The sequence below is a fragment of the Seriola aureovittata genome, chromosome 2, assembly GCF_021018895.1.
Source record: "Seriola aureovittata isolate HTS-2021-v1 ecotype China chromosome 2, ASM2101889v1, whole genome shotgun sequence".
NCBI lineage: Eukaryota > Metazoa > Chordata > Actinopteri > Carangiformes > Carangidae > Seriola > Seriola aureovittata.
In genome coordinates this window covers 1070999-1091703 of record NC_079365.1, presented here as the reverse complement: position 1 = coordinate 1091703, position 20705 = coordinate 1070999, and the positions used below count along the sequence as shown (strand labels likewise).

The 20705-nt window shown below is 41.0% G+C and overlaps 2 protein-coding genes across 3 annotated transcripts in view; both read left to right on the top strand.

Moving 5' to 3' along the window:
- Positions 1-2351: 2351 nt before the first annotated feature.
- LOC130176013 (zinc finger protein 470-like) lies at positions 2352-5922 on the top strand. Its single transcript, XM_056386805.1, has 2 exons — positions 2352-2840; positions 4996-5922. Exons 1-2 carry the CDS (start codon positions 2654-2656, stop codon positions 5787-5789), a joined length of 981 nt encoding a protein of 326 aa, XP_056242780.1. The 5' UTR covers positions 2352-2653; the 3' UTR covers positions 5790-5922.
- A 9934-nt stretch (positions 5923-15856) lies between these two features.
- Positions 15857-20705, top strand: part of nfasca (neurofascin homolog (chicken) a) — a 150669-nt gene continuing 145820 nt past the window's right edge. For both annotated transcript variants that reach the window (XM_056395932.1, XM_056395923.1), the window contains exon 1: positions 15857-16037. The gene's annotated coding sequence lies outside the window, so the exon portion shown is untranslated. The remainder of the gene's footprint in view (positions 16038-20705) is intronic.

Genomic DNA, 20705 nt, shown 5'->3' with positions numbered 1-20705 from the left:
GTTTCTCCCCAGGAGCTGGGTGGACACAGTGGCTATATATATATAATATATAGAGGACTATACAGTGTGTAACATGAAAAATCACTTTACTCTGTGCTGTTTTTCTTTCTTTTAGCATGAGTGCAATGCATGATGGTCTATATTGCTTGGTCAGTGACCATCTGTTGTACACTACGTTTCACTACTCACCATACAGTGAACTATACAGGGTGTAGAGAGTGATTTCAGACACTTATAGTGAGTTTTGTTTTCAACCTTCCCCTGTGCATTCGACCACAGTGAGTGGGAGGATTTACATTTTATGCATATGATTAATTAAATGAATACATTTATGATGAAGGTGTTTCTGAGATACTGAATTCATTGAAATGGGAAGTTCGTCATCATACATCATACATCCATAGAGGCAGTCTGCACAGGTAGCAGCTCATCCTCCACCTGCCCAGGAAGGAGGGTAGACACATCTCTCTTGTGGCCCTTTCTTTTACTGTATTCTCAAGTGTATGGTTCTCAATAAAACAGAGAGAAAGTGTTGCTCCAGCAGGGGCACCACTTTACAATAAGACTACCCTTATGAAGGATTTATAAATGGTTTATAATTAGTTTATCAATTGAGTTGTTAACACTATTAATCATAAATAAACAATTATAAATAAGTTATAACACAGTTTTCACACATTGATGTAGGCTCACTATTTGGCAAGATCAAGTTAATGCTTACTACTCAGTAATCTTACCAATGAGTAACTACCATTTATAACTGGTAGAAGGAGTGTAAAACACATCACCATTCATTAATGAATGACCAGTTATAAATATTTGTAACTCATTAATAAATGATGATGTGTTTTAGTCGTTTACCAGTTATAAATGTTTATAAGTGATAAATAAATGGTTGTAAAAATGAGAAGAAGAAACATAAAAATGATGGATGGAAAATCACAGAGATGTGAACAGTGGGAGAAAGAATGGGTGAACAGTTCACCAGGTAAACGAAGGTCACCACCTGTGTTCTAGCTGGAATGCTAAAGTGCTAAAGAAGAGAGCAACCAGCAGAAAGCATCTCCATGTTAATGTGCACTGAGCAGAACAATGTGATCAACAGCTGTGATTAGAATGAGTACGGCTACTGAGAGCATGTCAAGGTAAACAACACTTCCTTTCTGAGCATTAAGATGCCGACGCTGGTTCATTGATAGTAACTGAACAAACGTGATGAAGCTGCAGCTACAAATGCTGATGATGGAGAAAACAAAGAAAGCTCAGTAACTAATGAGATATGAGGCTGAACAGTACAGAGACATGTGGGCTCACTATTTGGTAAGTAACAGGTCACATTTATCCTTTTTATCAAATGTGTTATAACACATATAAATGATTTATAAAGTGTTAACAAGCTAATTAATAAGATATATATGTTATAAACCATTCATAAATCCTTTATAAGGGGAGTCTGATTGTAAAGTGGTACCATAGATTTAATTTCATGTGTCAACAGACTGATGTGAACGTGTGTCTGGCCTGGAAATGCTTTAGAACAACATGTTTCTGTGAGTAAACTGTGTGTAGAGGTAAAGGTCTGACATATTGAAGGTAGCAAGTTCATATACAAAGGTACAAATATACACATAGACAATAAAATAATAAAAGAAAAGACAATGACAAACCAAAAAAAAATCACATTTTACATGTTACAAAGCCAGAGTTTGTGTTATATGCAGCATATTATATTCATCCAACAGTTTTAAGGTCTTCTGAGCTTTTTGGTTTTTAACATCAGAACATCATCAAGTTTTGCTATATTGTTTAAGTTTATTAACAAAGAGCAGGGAAGTTGGCTTGGTTCTTCATAAATTTTTTCATATGAATATGGAATTTTCCAAAAAAAAAAAAAAAACAGATGGGAAATACTCTCTTTTTCTAGACCACGGAAATCATAGTTGTAATCAATATCCAGTTTGAATCTTTCTGACACGTGTTAAACCAGATAAATTCTGTCATATCTTGAAAACACCTCTTTACATTAATTATTGATACAGTATTTATTACAAATCATCCATGCTTTTTCCACTGTATACCACTAAATAGGTAAGACCAAACACATTGAGATGATGGGACAGTAACATAACTAAGAGTAATCCCAATACTTACAGCACTTAGCTTTCAGGATATTAGTTTAACCAATATAAATACTTTCCACCCAGTTTTCAAAATTAAAAGGTAGCTTTACAGCCACTATCAAGCCATGTGTGACAGAAAACACATTATTATTATTATTATTATTATTTTTATATTGGATCTTTATTGTTCCATATGAGATAGGCTATCTGTGTTTTTAAGCTAGTAAACTGCTAGTAACCAAGCTGTCAGTGCTTGTTGATGAAAAGCTCTCTGACGCTACAGGAAGTAGACTGTGTCTGAGCTGACGTCATCTTTGTATTCTCCGCCCCTGCAGTCAGCAGCAGGTCACGTTGACCATCAGGTCAGATCACACCAGCTGGTAAAACAACCCACCTCTGTGACTCTGCGGTGCAGTGTAGTCTCCCGCCCAGCAGGTGGCGTCCCTGTGAGACTGACGGGACGCGGACGCCGGCGTCCTTGTGTTTCCAGGTTAGTGGATGTAAACAGGAGGACGTTCCCCTGTGGAGACAACATGAGCAGACTCGAGCTGCTGAACGTGTTTCTCAACGACAGGCTGACGGCGGCCGCTGAGGAGATTTTCCGCGCCGTGAAAGACGCGGTGGTGGAGTACCAGAGTGAGATCCTACGCTCCAAGCAGGAGAACGAGCGGCTCAAGCGGCTCCTCAACGTAGCCGTGCAGCGTCTGCTGCTGCAGCCAGGTGAGGACCGAGCTGCCACATCCCATTCTAATGTGTATATATATATATATATATATATATATATATATATATATATATATATGTGTGAGTGTGTGTGTATATCACATTTATTATCACATTTAAATGGAGCTTTGGTCCTGGTGCAGTTAGTGTTGTGTAAGTGACACTCAGCCAGTATCACATATTACACATCATTTCTTCTGAAAGCTGACATCACAGCAGTAAAGCAACACAGCGTCAAAGAGACAACTATTAGAATGGAATTACTAATTATAATAATTATTATGATAAAGATAAAATGAAATGTATATAATGGATCCAGTGGTTCCTCTGATGGTCACATATGGATGAAAATGTTTAGGGCCCAGTTGTGATTCAGTGTAATTAATTTTTGTCCATGTAATTAATGGTGTTGTGAAATTAGAAGCAAATTACAAATAAATTCTTCCAACATTATATATAGAATTATTATATATATATCAATCATGTCAAATATCAGTGTTATGTCAATGTTGTGATATTTATTTTGTTCAATCACCCCATACTTGATAGTACAGATTTTAAGTGAGTGAGGTCAGATTTGAATTAGGTTCTGAATATAATATTTGGGAAACAGAACAAATATATTAACAGGTTAGAAATGCTTCTTATGAATAAATATGCAAATATCTTGCCATAGTCTGTAGGAATAGAGACTTACTGAGGCTGGGCTTCAAATAAGCAACATTTAGATTTTGGGAATCCAATTGAATTTAGACATTATTTTCTTATATTTCTGATATTATGATCAATTAAATATTTCTTTCCAACATAAACTGACAAATACACTCACATCATGTGATCTTATCACATGATGATGCTCTGTTAGTGATGGAGACCAACACATTTTAATGGAGTTTTAACACAACATGTTTCCTTCCTGTCATTCATCTCTCATAAACTAAAAAGAAAAGAGCAGCTGAATCATGTAAAAGCACAAATAGAAAAATAAAAAAAACACAAATACAAAGTAAAGTTGTTTCACCTGAGGAAAAAGAATCAGGTAGTTGGTGGAAACTGAACATTTTTGGTCTGGCGGAGTGATGTCAAAACAAAAACAGCTGTAACGGGTTGAAATGGGTTCTTCCCTGGTTCAGGACTCATCCCTGAACCAGGACTCATCCCTGAACCAGGACTCATCCCTGAACCAGGCTCATGGCAGATCGGTTCAGTACTTTGTGTGTAATCCTAATGACAAACAAACAGAGGAGTGGAAACATGGACTCCTAATTATAGTTTGGTAAAGACTTCCACCCACTGACAGAATGACATGACTTTAATCATACAACGTCAACACATCTGAGAGGTTCACACAGTAGAGATGCCCTGATCATATTTTTATATCAATTGATATCAATACCAATCATCAGTGAGTAAGATGAGACAGAGATACTGATCATTGTTTTGTGTTTTGTAGCAGCAGGTATCCTACAGTAATAACAACTGAATTACACAATGTAATAATTAATAATTTTACATAACACAATTATTAACAGACTGGCAAAAAATATTAAGCCTATTCCATAGGATAAACAGTGCAAATAGTCTAATAAATAAAAGGCAATATGTCTCAGAACAGAGACTCAGTTTCATTATGCAAACTGAAGAATAATGGGATTTTATGGCGTCATGCATTGCTGGTGGTGTGTGTTCTATCAGTCTCACACTTTGTAAAAGTTCCACACGGCCGACATGTGGCCTGTGAACAAGGTGGGAGGCGGGGCTACACCACAGAGCACACAGAGTAACCCTAACCCACCTGAGTATTAACCACAGGTGATCTGTTCTAAGGTGGTCGTGACTAGAATCATTAATTCACATCTACTGATAACGTATTTCTAATGAAAAAATCATGATCGGTGCCTGATCAATTGGGGCATCCCTATTATACAGAAATCTTGCAGTATAAATATTAATTCATCAAAGGGTGAGGTTGTCTTGTATGTATGATTCCTGGTCAGCAAGGCAAGATTACATCAGCAGATTTTAGCTGAGACAGAGACAGTTTTGTTGATACTGTAAAGAATAAAAAGTATGTAGCAGATCAGGTCGAGACAACCACTGAAGAGACAGTGTTTTCATTGAGAGCATGACTATGATGTTGGTCACCTTTCAGAGCTTCACTCTGTCCAGCCCAGAGAGGATGGCCAGTCCTGTGAGTCTGAGTGGAGAGGCAGTGTGGAGCTGCTACCTCAAGTTAAAGAAGAACCAAAACTCACAAACCTTCAGACTGAGTGTTCACATGAAGGACGAGACTCAGAGGAAGGAAACTGTAGTCATGTGGAGCCAGATCAAAGGTCACATCCTCCACCAGCCAAGACTGTGTGCAGCAGACTGAGCGTCTCCCCACCTCCACTCACGTCCCAGGAGATTAAGGCAGAGAGCGGCAGAGAGGATGACAGCTCAGCATCCTCTCTGTATGTTCATTCACACTGTAGAGCAGCTCACAGTGATTCTGGTGCCAGTCCTGCAAAGACTCACAGGACTCAGAAACCAGACCAGCAGATGAAAGGGCTGATCCGCTCAAACGGAAAACCGAGCGCACACATACTGCAGATCAAGAACGTGAGATCCCTGAAGCCGCCACTGCCTCGGTCCACTCACCCGAGCCAGAGCATCCAGAGGTGGCACAGCTGTAAGGAGTGCGGGAAGGGCTTCAGCTTCGCCTGCCAGCTTGAGGTCCACATGCGCTGGCACACCAAGGAGAAGCCGTACAGCTGCACAGTGTGCAGGAAGAGCTTCACCACTGTCAGCATGCTCAAGAGGCACCACCGCATCCACACCGGGGAGAAGCCCTTCCGCTGCCACGTCTGTGGGAAATGTTTCAACCAGTCAGCTCACCTCAACACCCACTTCAGGCTCCACACCAGAGAGAGGGCCGTCTGGAGCCGAGCGCCACACTGCAAGTGAACGACAGCCTTCAGACTAACAGGAAGTTCATCTGTCAACTGTGAAACGCTTGAGATGTCAGGTTCAGACTGTACAATAATGGTGTTTGATTGTGTGTCTTATTGTTGTGCAATAAAGCGCAGTATATGAGTCATTCTGACCCATTGATTGTGTTCGTGCAACATTTCACTCATCAGTTTCAGAGCGAAGCTGCACTGACATGGTGATGTCACAGCTTTAAGAGTCCACAGGAGCAGACACATGATGAACACAGGGTGGAAGTGGTTTGGAAACACACCCAAAACCGTCGACTCCAGGTGGCCCTGACACACCTGGCTCCTGGCGTACAACAACCGACTGCAGACCTTTTTGCACAGCACCTTGTCATAGCAGAAAAAGCATAGGTATAATCAATTAATCAATCAATCAATCAATCAATCAATCAAACTTTATTTGTACAGCACTTTTCACACAACTCAGTGCAGTTCAAAGTTCACAGACTGATGAGTTAAAAAGAAAAGGACAAATCAAATGAGAAAGCTGACAATGAGATTCAATAAAATAGATTTAAAAGCTACAATAACATCAGCAAACAAAAACGAGCATAAAATACAGTTTACAACATAGATACAATAGAATAAGTGAATAAAATAAAGTGACTAATGAATTAAAAGCCAGGCTGCAGAGGAACGTTCTGAGTTTACGCTGCTCTCAGGTCAGACTGTTCCATCAGCTCAGAGCAGAAAAGCTAACAGCTGTTTCACCACAGGTTTGAGTCTTGAACTTCAGAACAGTTAACAGACCTGAGGAGCCGTACTGCTTCATGTAGTGCCAGCATGTGAGACATACTGTATCTGCTGGTGCAAGACCATGAAGAGAATTTTAGAATCAATAGCTGACAGGAAACCAGTGTTAGGACTTTAAAACAGGTGTGATGTGTTCTCTGCCTCTGGTCCTGGTCAGGACTCGGGCAGCAGACTCTGAATCAGCTGAAGCTGGTTTGTATTGTTTTTGCGTCGAACAGAAAGGAGAGTATTGCAGTAAAGTCTGCTGGATATGAAATTATGCATCAGTTTTTCTGTGTTACTCAGAGAACAATATCATTAATGATGGCTCTTGCAGTAAGGTGGTCCGATGAGTAATGACAGTGAGCCAGCATCCAGAGCACCAGAGCTGGAACTTCACAACTAAATAGAAAACATCCAAAAAACACACGTAAAACACTTTTTAGGCATTACTCAAGACTTCACAGCAATTATGACAGAATTTCACACAAATTGTTAGGTGGTGGAGGGGATTCTAGTTACTCTTATTCTAATGATCCTCCTTTGTTGCAGACCAGCCTCGACTAAACCACCCTGCAGTTCAGTGTGTGTACAGTACTGAATGAGGGTGATGGGAATTACATGGTTGCACTGAATTATGATAAAGGTATAAATAGTCACAACCAGTGCAACTAAAGTATAATCATGGAGTCGTCAATCAAGTACTCCTGCACCAATGAGGGCTAATCAAGAATAGATGAAAACACCTATCTGAATGGAGCATAGGTGTGTCAGAAAACAGCTGTACCCAGTTACATTAATGTTAATAATGGCTGTCCTACAATCATGTGTTCAAGTTCCTTTCCCACAGCTTTTTATCATAGCAGACAAAGTACAGGTACAGCACAGGTGTAATCTACTGGAAAGAAATATAAATGCAACACTTGTTTTTACTTCTCTTTATCATGAGATGATCTATAAACACAAAAGACACACACACACACACACACACACACACACACACACACACACACACACACAGCACTTTTCTGATTTATCACATCAGGTCAGACATAGCAAACATTACAGGAAAGCAGTTCTTTTTGGTAGGGTCACTGTAGATACTGTACAAGCCAATTAACGTACTCTGCATATTAGTTTGTTAGATCAAGTTGCCATTCTGATTGGATTGTTTCTACCACTTCCACTCCACACTGTGTGGTACACACGATGATCATTATAAATCTTCTCAGATAAACTGACCTGTTGTAGCTGGGAAAACACAGGTGATCCAAGCTTCATTAGTGACAGTGAGCCTACATGCACAATACCAGGAGCCTGGGATGAACTAACTAAATGCTGAAACGGTGATAGACCATACACGTTGTTCATCACAGGAGAAACACCAATCACAGTCAACTCCTCCACTGTCAGTCATGTTTGAACCTGTCAGTGTCCTCACCATGGAGACGTTAGATAAAGACGAGGCAGAAGATTCTTCAGCAGAGACCTGATCTGATCTGAGGTCTGTGTTTGAAGGTTTAGAAATAAATAAAGATTCATTTAGGTTGAAATGTTTGCTGTGTTTACCACAACCAGACTTCATCACTGCCTACAAACCTCTGCCGTCCAAATTGAAAGAGCACATTGATGTAACATTTATTTAATTACAGATAAACTTGTAGTAGTTGCTGTTTTTATGCTGTGGTTGGTCAAATTATGACTTATGTCCATGTCTTGAGTCTTTGTATTATATCTTACACTGTTTATTCTACAGGTTCTACAGCCAGTCAGTCAATCAGTCAGTCAGCCAGTCAGTCAGTCAGTCAGTCAGCCAGTCAGTCAGTCAGTCAGTCAGTCAGTCAGTCAGTCAGTCAGCCAGCCAGTCAGTCAGTCAGTCAGTCAGTCAGTCAGTCAGTCAGTAGGTTGTTTCAGAGTCGTTAGGAAATGTAAATGTGGAACAATACAACAATGTATTGATATAAAAAAGGTACTTTTGAATACTTCTGTATTTTTAAAATCAAGTACTCCAGCACTTTAACTCAAGTAAAAATGTGACTGAACAACTTTCCCTTGTGTTGGAGGAATATTTGACCAGGAGGATCTGTACTGTGACTCCAGTGATGGAGCTGTGGACTCTGTCACCTCCGACTGTGATACGCAACCAAACGTAAAATCCTATGTGCTGAGTCTGTGCCTCCTTTGAGTTGTTTTGGTTTCCGATTGGACCTAATAAATTGTTCTGTTGGCCACAAGATGACAGGATCAACTTACAGTTTCTGCATCCACTGAGTTTAAATATAGCAGCTCAGTATATGATGTTTATTTGTTTATAGATGTAACTATGTCCTTGACTGTACAGTCCAGACTGTTGGTGGGAGCAGAAAGCTGCTCGTTGTCCTTATAGATTATTCTTATATATTGTTCATTAATGTTTACTGTCCATTATGTTGTTCTATTCTGTCTGTCCCTCCTCTGCTCATCTTCCTAAGGTTTCTTCCATTTTTCCATTAATGGGTTTTTATTTTAGGAAGTGTTTCCTATCTAATTCAAGGATCTAATGACAGTAGGTGTCCTATGCTGTATAGATTGTTAAGCCCTTTAGACAAATATGTGATTTGTGATATCCTGCTATGAATAAATAAACTTTGACTTGACTGAAAGTATTTGGGCAGTTACACATTTTTGTTCTTCAGGCTCAGTACATTTAGGTTAAAATAAAATAACTGAGACTACATTAAGGTGCCAGGTCTCAGCTTTAATTGGAGCAGGTTTACATCAATACAGAAAGGCCTGTGTGGGAGATACAGAGCTTTAACAGTGTCAAAAGTTTAGGGGTCCAAAAGTAATTGGACAGATAAAGAAAAAATTAAACACAATTATCCTATTTAGTATTTTATGGAAAATCCTTTGATGTGAAGGAGTCACTGAAGTCAGCAGACTCTTTCTATCTTCCCTGGTGATGCTCTCCCAGAGCTTCACTGCAGCTCTTCCAGCTCTGGTTGTTGTGGGGTCTCTGACTAAGATCATGTGAATGACTTGGCCAGTCGAGGATCTTCCATCTCATCACCCTCAGAAGCTCTTTGGTTGCTTTTGCTGTATGTTTTAGGTCAGTGTCCTGCTAAATTATGAATCTGAGTTCAAAGATTCACACTGCTGCTCCAGTCGGTTCCACTGGAGCCATAACAGAACCACCATATTCAACAGATACGGAGGTGACTTTAGGTCATGAGCAAACAGGGGTTATCCACTGTGTTGATTTGGCTAGGGAGCCTTCGAACCCCCGCCAACTGTGACCCCATCCTGGCTGTGCTTTTTTTTTTTTTCTTTTTTTTTTTTTATAATACATTTTTTATAATCAAATCAAATGATCTTATTGAGTGTGTGTGTTGAATCACACAACAAGTAATGAATACAGAGTTACTGTGAAAAATATTTTGATTGGTTTGCTGGCTGAACCTGTATCATAATGATGACAAGTCAGGTCAGGTAGTGACCGTGGGAATTTAGCTGCTAAACTGGACAGCCGGTGTGAAAGACACCTCTTAAAACATCATAAAAACAAATGTTGAGCCGTAAAGAGAAAAAGATTCAGAGAAACTGAAATTCAGAATGAAACAAACCATCTATCTAACTGTTACCGGCTAGCTAGCATTAGCAAAAACTCTGGAGAGGACGATGCTAATGTCGATAGGAGACAGTAACAACAGACATTAATGTTAGTTTAGCTGAGAGCCACAGCCCCTTGACACCCACCTGTTCAACTGCCCCACCCTCAGCTACACCTGAGCCTGACTGAGACATGGATGTGGCAGGTTGTTTACCAGATTAGTAGCCCCACAGGTTATCTACTACTTTTTTTACCTATTGAAACTGGAAGTTACTTTTAGCTAACTGTTTCAAGTGGTTTCAATCAGGTTTCAACATGGACTGGATACCGGATCAAAAATGGCACCTGTTCATTTCTATAGAATTTGCTCGCCTGGTACATATGCTGAAAAGGTTTCTGGCTTCCGGCTTACTTCCACGTTATGCGGCTCGCTGAATATGCACAGTAGTGTCACTCCCATGGTGCATCTGGGCTATGAGAATGAGCAAATGCCGTTCTGGATCTTGCGTGTTCATAAATTCTATGCTAGCAGATTTCATGGAAGCGTAATAAGACTTCTACACGACTTGCTCGGGGCTTGAAATCATCAATTACAAATGACAACAGCAACAAACAATGAAGATAATGTTCTGAAAAGTAAGATGGTGTTAAACCTACGATCGTTGATATCATGGATAGTTCGTGTTGACAGTTAATTGTGATGTTAAATGAGTCATTCAGTTGAAAGCTTTAGAGCTTAAAATCACTTTGGATTCAACACAATAAATCATAATTGGACAAAAAATATTTAGTTTGACCTGTTTTTTTAGCATTTTTATTAGAAATTGATGCTGCATGTGACAGATATTACAACTTGTCAGATAAAATTATCTATCCTTATCTAATATAAGGACTTTCTTACCTTTTTATATTGAAGCATATTCCTATAGCATGTCTTCTACGTATTCTTATGGGCCTACTACTGATTTATAGTGGAGCATATCAAATAAAATGTGATGATTCTGGTCATTTTTTACAATGAGATTTTGTCATGGTTGATGTGTTTTTCATGGTCTTACCACTTTGATCCACCAAAGCCTTTTACTTGTATTTAAATGTATTAATTAAGTCACTGTTATTTCATATTGTAAATGTAAAATTAGCGCCAGGCTGCATGGTGTGACTCTGAATGTACTGAAAGTACATTACTGTCCCGGGCATTTGATTTGAAATGATTATCAAAATGATTTAATTTGAATGATAATGAATGCCATTGAACATTTAGCATACTGTATACTGAACACACAATGACGACATGGGGAGTAAGAGAGATGATGATGAGGATGCCTCAGGGACTGGTGGGAGCAGGTTGCACCATCTCAGGCCACAACCGCCAACCCAGTGGACTTGAAGTCAGAGTTATAATTTTACCACACTGAGAAAGTTTAAGCCATAAACTAAATGAATGTGGTTGTTGTGAACAGAAGACAGGCTGGTGAACTTCAGTGAGGATGACACACTGCTGGCACACAGATGACAGAAAAAACTATCACCTATCCGTTAAATGACTTACCAAATTAAAATTCACTGAAGAAAAGTGTTACGGGGACATTATGAAAAATCACTGACAGTGTCATATCAGTGAATCAAGTCATTACACAACTAATATATAGTTTAAAAATAATTAGGTTAGAGAACAAAATCAACAGATATTTTGATGTGTGAAAACAAAGACTCACTTTTATGTCGTAAATGATCAGTTTTCCTCCTAACTTTTCCACACATTTGTATCAACCTAGCAAGCATCCTTGTTCAGCTCAACTGCGCAGAGAGTGCACATACACAGCGGTGACGTCATCCAGAAAAAAAAAACTTTTGGGGCTTTTTGTTGGCTTTGGAAATTTTTAAAAAAGATTAAAAGTCAATGCCTTAAAAATATACAATACAGATATTGATAATTGACTGTGTTTACAGCCAGAGGTGTCCTGTCAACAGTTTTAATGGCATCTCTTTCACTATTGTGGTCTATGGGAAAAATGCTTTTTGGGCCATAGGGGATTTTTCGCTGCAAAACTGGAAACAATTGGCTGCAAGGCAGAGCGGTGGGGCCATATCTAGTTCTTATAATACATCCATGGGTTTCAACCATTCAGACGCCAGGATGATGCAACTGAGGGGGCTGTTAAAAATGATAGGGGCGCTGCTCCACCCAACGTTCCTCCAACTGTTTCTCTTCAACTTCCCTTTGAGTCATGTGTTCTGACGCCAGGAGATTCAGGGAGTTTTTCTAAACGGTTTAAATGATAACATTAAGGATGAGCTAGCTGACAGAGATGAAACTGATTGTTTGGATGCATTAATTTCTCTGTCTATTCAGCTGGATAACCATCTTAGGGAGCACCTTAGGGAGAAGTCAAGCCGCCCTGCACCTACCACCTCCCAGAGTCTGCCACGTCAGCTTCCCTGGTTCAGCCCACAGCTGATGGCCACTCCCGAGGCACCTTGCAGCAGCTCTCCCCCTGACTCTCCAGGTGAGCCCATGGAATTGGGTTGAGCACATCCGACTCCTTCCGAGTGCCAGCGCCGCAGGAATGCTGGTGTTTGTATCTATTGTGGTCAAGCAGGTCATTTTCTTGTCTCCTGTCCGCACCGGCCCAAAGGGGAGGCTCATCAGTAACAGTGGGGGGTCTGATGAGCCAAACCACCGACTCCAAACTGCCATTAACCCCCATTCTCATTGTCTGCAGCCAGCCTTGGCCCCTGGTGAGTCAACAACAACTTCTGTTTCTGAACCACCTGATCTATCTTCTGTTCTCCCAGAATACCCCGACTTGAGTGACGTTTTCAGCAAACAACGAGCGCTCTCTCTGCCTCCACACTGCCCATATCACTGTGCAATACACCTCCTCCCTGGGGTTACCACTACCAGCTAGCTGTCTCTACAACTTGTCACATCCTGAGAGAGAAGCAATGGAGAAGTACATCCACGACTCCCTAGCTGCAGGCATCATCCACCCTTCATCGTCTCCTGTTGGGACAGGGTTTTTCTTTGTGGAGAAGAAGTATCACACCTTACGTCCCTGCATAGACTACCACGGCCTCAATGATATTACTTTCAAGAATAAATATCCTCTGCTGCTCAGCTATTTGGCCGCAACATGCCACTGTCTTCTCTAAACTGGAACTCCATAATGCTTACCACCTTGTCAGGATCAGGAATTGTGAGGAGTGGAAGACTGCATTCAACAACTCCCTTGGACATTTTGAATACTTGGACATGCCCTTTGGTCTCACCAACGCTACAGCAGTTTTCCAGGCCCTTGTCAACAATGTACTATGTGACATGCTGAATCGCTTAATTTTTGTTTACCTGGATGACATCCTGATTTTCTCTTGCAATATGGAGGAGCATGTCCAGCATGTCAGGTTGGTTCTCCGTTGCTTACTTGAAAACAAGCTGCCTGTAAAAGCTGAAAAGTGCGAATTCCATGTCTCATCTTGTAGTTTCCTTAGTTATGTCATTGAGCAGGGGCAGGTTAAGATGGACCCCGCCAAGATCCAGGCAGTGGTAGAATGGCCAAGACCCACCACTCTGAAGCAGCTCCAGCACTTTCTCAGGTTTGCTAACTTTAACTGGCGGTTCAACCGGGACTACAGCAGAGTAGCAGCTCCTCTAACCCGCCTCACCTCCACCGCAACTCCTTTTGCTTGGACCCCTGATGCAGAATCTAAACCTGAGACCATCCTTCCTCCTACATGTGTGGTGGCTGCAGTTACATGGGAAGTGGAATCACAAGTCCTGGAGGCACAGCAGGCTCAACCAGATGCAGGTAATGGGCCGCCTTACTGTCTATTTGTGTCTGATGCTGTTCGGTCCCAGGTTCTCCAGTGGGGGCACTCTTCCAAACTGCATCTCTGGGCTATCAACCTCCCTTATTCCCTACTCAGGAGAAGGAAGTGGCAGTACCGTCTGTTCAGCACCATCTTCAATGGTGCCATCAGATTTGGAAGACAGCAGCCCTGGTTCCCACTGCTGCCCGGAACCAGCACATGGCCAACTGTCACCAGACCCCTGCACCTGATTACCAACCTGGTCAGAAAGTATGGCTTTCCTCTCGAGATCTGCCCCTCCAGGTCTCCTCCTGTAAACTGGCACCTCGTTATGTCTTTTTTAGATTGAGAAGATAATTAATCCCACTGTTGTGAAACTCAAATTGCCGCAGTCCATGAAGATCCACCAGCTTTTCATGTGTCTCTTCTCAAGCCTTACTCCTACAGCCCCCTCTCTCCTCCAGATGCAGCCCCTCTTCCCCCACGTATTATCAATGACCACCCGGCTTTCACTGTCTGGCGGCTCCTGCATGTAAGCCGCCGAGGCCGGGGGTTTCAGTATTTAGTGGACAGGGAGGGATATGTTCCCGAGGAGTGGTCCTGGATATCCCCTTGTCTAATCCTGGACCACTGTCTTATTCAGGACTTCCACCGGCGGCATCCTGAGAAGCCTGGGCCACCAATCAATCCACCTTCAATCAACTCATCAAGCTCAACAGTATAAGAAGCCTGACTTTCCCTCCACTCATCACCAGATTGTTCAGCCTATCTCAGTGGTAACAACTCTCTCGGCTTTAGTCTTTGTACTGAAGTCTATTCAGGTGTGTTTTCCTCGTGCCAGCCAGCATTAATTTGTATCTCCGTTTCTGCAGGAACCCCTCCAGCCCTCAGCCTCTGTCCAACTGCTCCCGCACGCCACATCCGCTCTGAACCCAGGCCGCCTGCCCTGCTCCGCTTCAGCCACAGTCCAGGATACTGAACAGCCATCCAACCTCTACACCTATCTCTACAACCATTCTACCTATTACAATAAATCCATGACTTTTTGCTACCCACTGGTCTCGTGTCCTGCTTTTGGGTCCAAGAGAAAACTGAACCCTAACATACTCATGTAATAATGTAGTAATGACTACTGAAAACTCATGTAATAATGTAGTAATGACCATTGAGTTCCCATGTGATAGCGTAGTAATGATTACTGAGAACCTATGTAATAATGTAGTAATGATTACTGAGTAGGCTACTTATGTTATAATGTAGTAATATTGTAATAACTATTGAATACTCATGGGTCAGAACATGACAGTGTCTGTCTTTATTGGTTGCTAGCAGGTGGTGTTAACAGCTAATTTTACTGTCCTGTTGTGACAAATAGACTTTGTATTTGGGTCTTTATATTTTGGCAAAATGCTTGAAATACATAGAGTTAGTCATGGATAGAGCGAGACAGTGGTTTAAAAAGATTCTATGGATGTTTCATATTTATTCCTCCGCCAGGCTGGTTGCTCTTTACTCCACTTTTCAAGTTACCAGTGGGTGAGTGAAGCAGGTTTTCAGAATATCCTCTAAATTGACATGAAATTTAAAGTCAGATGTTATTACTGTCATGTTGGGACTGTAGTTTGTTAAGTTTAATAAATGTTTTCAGTTGTCCTTTTTTGTGTCATTTCAATATTTTTGTTCTAAAAGCACGTGGCCTTACATGTATATTACGTTGTTATTGTTTGCTGTCGGGAAATAGTACAATAAGCTGAAGCTATATCTTTATGAAAACACTGGACATATTTATGTTTTGGGAACAGAGATCCTTCTTTTCCTGTCATGCCCACGTGTGGAGCGTGTGCACGCGGCGACACACGGAGTGCGCGCTTGCGGACCAGAGAGAATCACCGAGAGAGGGGAGGAGTGCAGAGATTCTGCGAGAGAGAGTGAGAGAGAGACCCGCACCGCATTGACAGGAAACACGGAGTCAGAGCTCCGGTGAGGCCGCCAGCGCAGAGGAGGAGGCGGATTGTTTTCTGATGCCTCTGCGGAGCTGACGGTGCCCGGTGCAGCATCGGGGAAAGGAGCGGCGGAGCGGCACAGGTAAGCAGAGCCATTCTACTTTACACTGTAGTTGTAGCTCCATAGCAGTGACGCATCGGGTGGTGTCCCGGTTCTGGCGGGGGCCGGTTAGGGGTGACAATGAGTACGGAAGATGAGATACATGACAGGACGGAATACTGCAGCTCCAGTCTCGTCCGCGAGGTTCCGAACGCTAATGTCCCGTCCCTCTGCGGTGCTTTCCGGGCACCCGGTGCACAAGGGCCCCCGCCTCTCTGCGCATCTTCTGGATGATGCTGCGGTTTTGTGGGATTTGTGCTGCTCTGCGCAAATCGCGTGTAAAGGCACCAAAGTCCAGTGAAATGACCGGGCTCGGCCTCGCCGTTTGCATCTGCAGAGGCCCCTGCGTGTGTGATGTGTGAGGAGAAGTGTCATTGCAGAGGACTGGTGATTTTGAGGGCTGTCAAGTTGGGCTTGTTTGGTTATAGGCCCCAGGGCTGCAGCCTGGGCAGCACACAGGGTGAGTCAGGTCTGTCTCTCAGCTCTGGAAGTGGATCAGAGCACATCTGACTGAGGGAGGTGACTCAAAGAAAAAGTCCAGTCTTTATAGTCGATTATATCATGTCACCAAGTGGATGACACACATCCTAAAACAGCTCTCATCACAGAAAGTCTGCTCCTGTAGTGTGTCTGTAGTGTGTGATACCATTGAACATTATGTGGTGACCTTGTTGTACGTTGTGGTATTTTGATACCTTATACGATCACAGGTGACTGTATTTCTATATACAGTAATTCCTATAATAGCCCCATACAGCCAGTGAGGAGTTTAGTTATATTATCACTGAACAGTGACTGGTAATATTGTGCGTCAACAGTAGTCGTGGTGCTACAGTCATGATGTTTCCACAGGGGATCATCATAAGTACTGGGCTTATACTGACCTGAAGGATGTTACTTTATGGTGTTTTCTCCCCTTTAACCAATATTTCTATTGACTGCTCTAGTGTTGTAGTTACTTTTAAGCGTGTATTGTATCATACATCGGATTTTTCTCCTGCAAACCATTCAGCTTTGTAACTGGAGTTTATCAGTGTTGTTAGGGATCATCAAAACTGATCATGGTAAATGATATAAAGATCCTTTAAATGTCACACTGTATAAACACTCATTTATAAGTGAAATGATTCACAGTTTTACTTGAGTACAGAAGAAGCAGAATGTATTCATAGTATTAAAAAGACTCATAATGCAGAGTATTTTATTATTATTGATTCTATTGTAACTCATTCATTAACATGGTAAAAGTCTTTTCTGGTCTGTCTAGTTGAGGCACAGCTCATTACAGCTACTTTATATAAAGCTGGAAAGCTGATTTAATCTATTACACTGGATCATAGTTTATAAAATCCTCGTATGTTTGTGTGTATGTTCTAAAATCCTAATCTGCAAATGACAAGTAATTATAGCTGTCAGAGAGTATTGGAGTGAATTTCCCTATGAAACATAGTGGTAAAGTACAAGGTAATATACAGGTACCCACAAACGCTGTAGTTAGATACAGTACTGGAGCAAATTTACAAATTTTCCACCACTGTTGCTGCACAGACTTAGTGTTTATATACAGAACATACCAGATTCCAGATTATTTTATTGTCAGCAACATTAGTGATGGTACAAAGTTTCACCACTCAAATCAAAACATAATAAATTCTGGGACATTCTCTGTCATCATGTTAAAGTTAGTGCTTGGCCTTGAATGTGTTGATAAGATGAGAACTTGTCTGTGGTTCTCAGGACCTCTTATATCTGCAGTGTTTCTTAATGGCTTTAATATTCCTGTAGTGTTCTTATATAGGGGCTGTGGCTTGGATGCGCTGTTCTGCGGCTCTGTAACAGTATAGAGGTTTGCTTGTTGACTTGTGTAATGAGAGCCTAATACATGTATGGAGAAATATATTTATATTTATTTGTGTGTGTGTGTGAGTGTGTGAGTGTGTTACAGCTTAACAACAAAGACTTACATAGAACTTACATAACATGAAACCTATAGTACAACAAAGAGAGAAAATGTTTCTAATTTTCACTAAAGTGCAAACTGAATCGCTGTGGTCGATAAACACAGAGTTTTTATAATTAACAAAAATCTATTTTTAGGCAGACTTTTTTTCTTGCTCTAATGGGAGTTTATAACTGACCTCTGTTAAAATGAACATTTCTAATCTCATCAACTCACAAACAATATAAAAACAAGGTTGACTTTGCTACTTCAGTGGTTTTGTATTCATCTTCAAGGTTCTATATATATATGTATATATATCCCTTTTATATATTTCCCTTTTCCACTGGTCAAAAAACCTGCTAAGACCCGCTAGCATCAGGTTTTTGGGAACAATCAGCATCCACACCTGGGTCACATGACTCTGCAGTAGATGCAGGTATTTATCAGCTCCGGCTCTGATCAGCAGTGACGTAAACACTACACCTGGTGAACTCGCTAAGGGGATGAGACATGACATATCTGTCAAACTAGTTTGCACAACAGCTAAAAGCTCCCCCTCCTCCACTGCCTCTGTGTGTGTGCTCTATAAGTGCAAGTGATGACATCACTCCTCGCAGTTGTGTGTGTTCTCAGTCCAGACAGAAAGTCAAACTCCATTGGCAGTGGAAAAGGGGTCAATCAGCTTTTATTAGCGAGTTTACCTGTGTTTAAAAAACCTGCTTACAATGCTTAACTTTGGTGGAAAAAGGGTATACTGTATGTAACATTCAGAAAACCCTTGTTATTAATGACACCGGTGGTTAGTAAGTGAACTGCAGTCAGTGTCCTGTTACTGGTGGTCATGCGTGTGGTTGCACTCTGTAGGTATGCACAAGAGAGCATCCTAGGTATCCGCTACAACAGTGATGTGATGGTCAGATTCAGCTCTGTGTGGTGCTTGGATAGTGACAATTTAAGGATTACCAGGAAGAGGAGGAGCAGTCTCCCCTTCATCATCGCCAAACTGTGTCAATTTTTGAACAGGATTAATTGGACTGCAGATGAGAGACTGGCAGTGATCTAATAGTGAGTGCACAGAAGGAACATGGACTGGAGGTGACGTCACACCCTAGACCTTTCTGATGGAACACATATACATGCACCCTGATTGACAGGCACACAGAGATGGCGGCTAAAGAGACTGACAAGGACGGAAAAGTTGTCCCACAGGTGCAGCGGCCCACCAGGATTTGTCCCAGTTGTCCTTATAGCCAGTCCAATGACATGAGACTGAACGTGATTGACCGGCATTATATTTATAGATGAGGTGACTGAAGTTACACTGTTATTATAGTTTGACTATAAACTGTATTTTAGATGGTATTTGACTCTCCAGAGCTGCATGGCGCTGAAATGAAGTGTGGATATAGGTCTTGCTCTGCGAGACATAAGTTTTTCCCTGTTTGGCCAGACGTTTGTGTTGGAGTCTGTGTTGTGCTGGCGGCCAGTCGTTTGTTGATGTTAGCCGTTTCTAGTTCTAAGCTAACGTTAGCTATTGTTGCACACAGCTGGCGCTGTAGGGGAGTGAGAGGGACTGAGGGAAGGTCTAATTTTTTAAGTTTATGCTACCTCTGTTCATTGGAAATAAAAAAATACAAAGAAAAATACACGTAAATTGCTTCACATTCTTACATATAGTACCTTAATAAAACATAAAATGAAAACTAATAAGACATCATACTATGAACCATGAACTAAAGCCAAAATTAAACATTATGATATATAATAATATGAATTAATACAATGCAATACATCCATTAAGCAGCAAAGTTGGAAATAATTTTATTTCATATTTCTTATTTTCACAGTAACAGTGTTTTATTAGTTCATTTTAATTTAATTGTAGCAGATTTTATTATTAATTCATTTGAAACTCATAGTACATACATTTTGTGTGTGTGTGTGTGTGTGTGTGTGAGAGAGAGAGAGAGAGACCTCAACGTTCGCCAGCAATTTAATGGTCTTATATAAGAAGAGGAGAGGATAGTATCTGGACACACACACACACACACACACACACACACACACACACACACACACACACACAGGGGGTTTAGAGAAAGACACCGGGTGTTAAGCAGGTGACATCATCACCATCTATATGATACGATGTCATTCTTCACAGTTACTGCTGATTTGATTAATATCATGGAAATGGAAAACATGAATATATAAACATTGGTTGGTCTGAAGCCCAGACAGGTTTACAAAATACTAATATTTAGGAAAAGATCCACAAAGGCCAGATAAAATACAAATAAATTCTCATAAACCAAAAAAAACCTTCAGATTTTTCTGCATTTGCACATATAGCCAAGCAACAAAGCATTAAAACTTAACAACCACTTCATTCTGTCATTGTCACACAATCAGAACTGGTGATCCTGAGCAGATATAAATCATAATAATAACGTTCATTATTCACACAACCTGTTTTCCTCCTAGATGTTTTTAGATTTGATATTCAGGAGCCATACGAAAGATTCCTGTTCTCAACTGTGTAAGTAAAGATCTCTGACTCCTCTGCATCTTTAGTGTATGATGAGGTTCAGGGTCATGATTTGGTTTATTTTCAACATATCTTTGTAATGGTTTTCTCAACATGTCATTTTTTCTTCAAATCTAGCAGGTTTCCTTCTTTCTTCTTCTTGCGTTAATGCTACATGAGA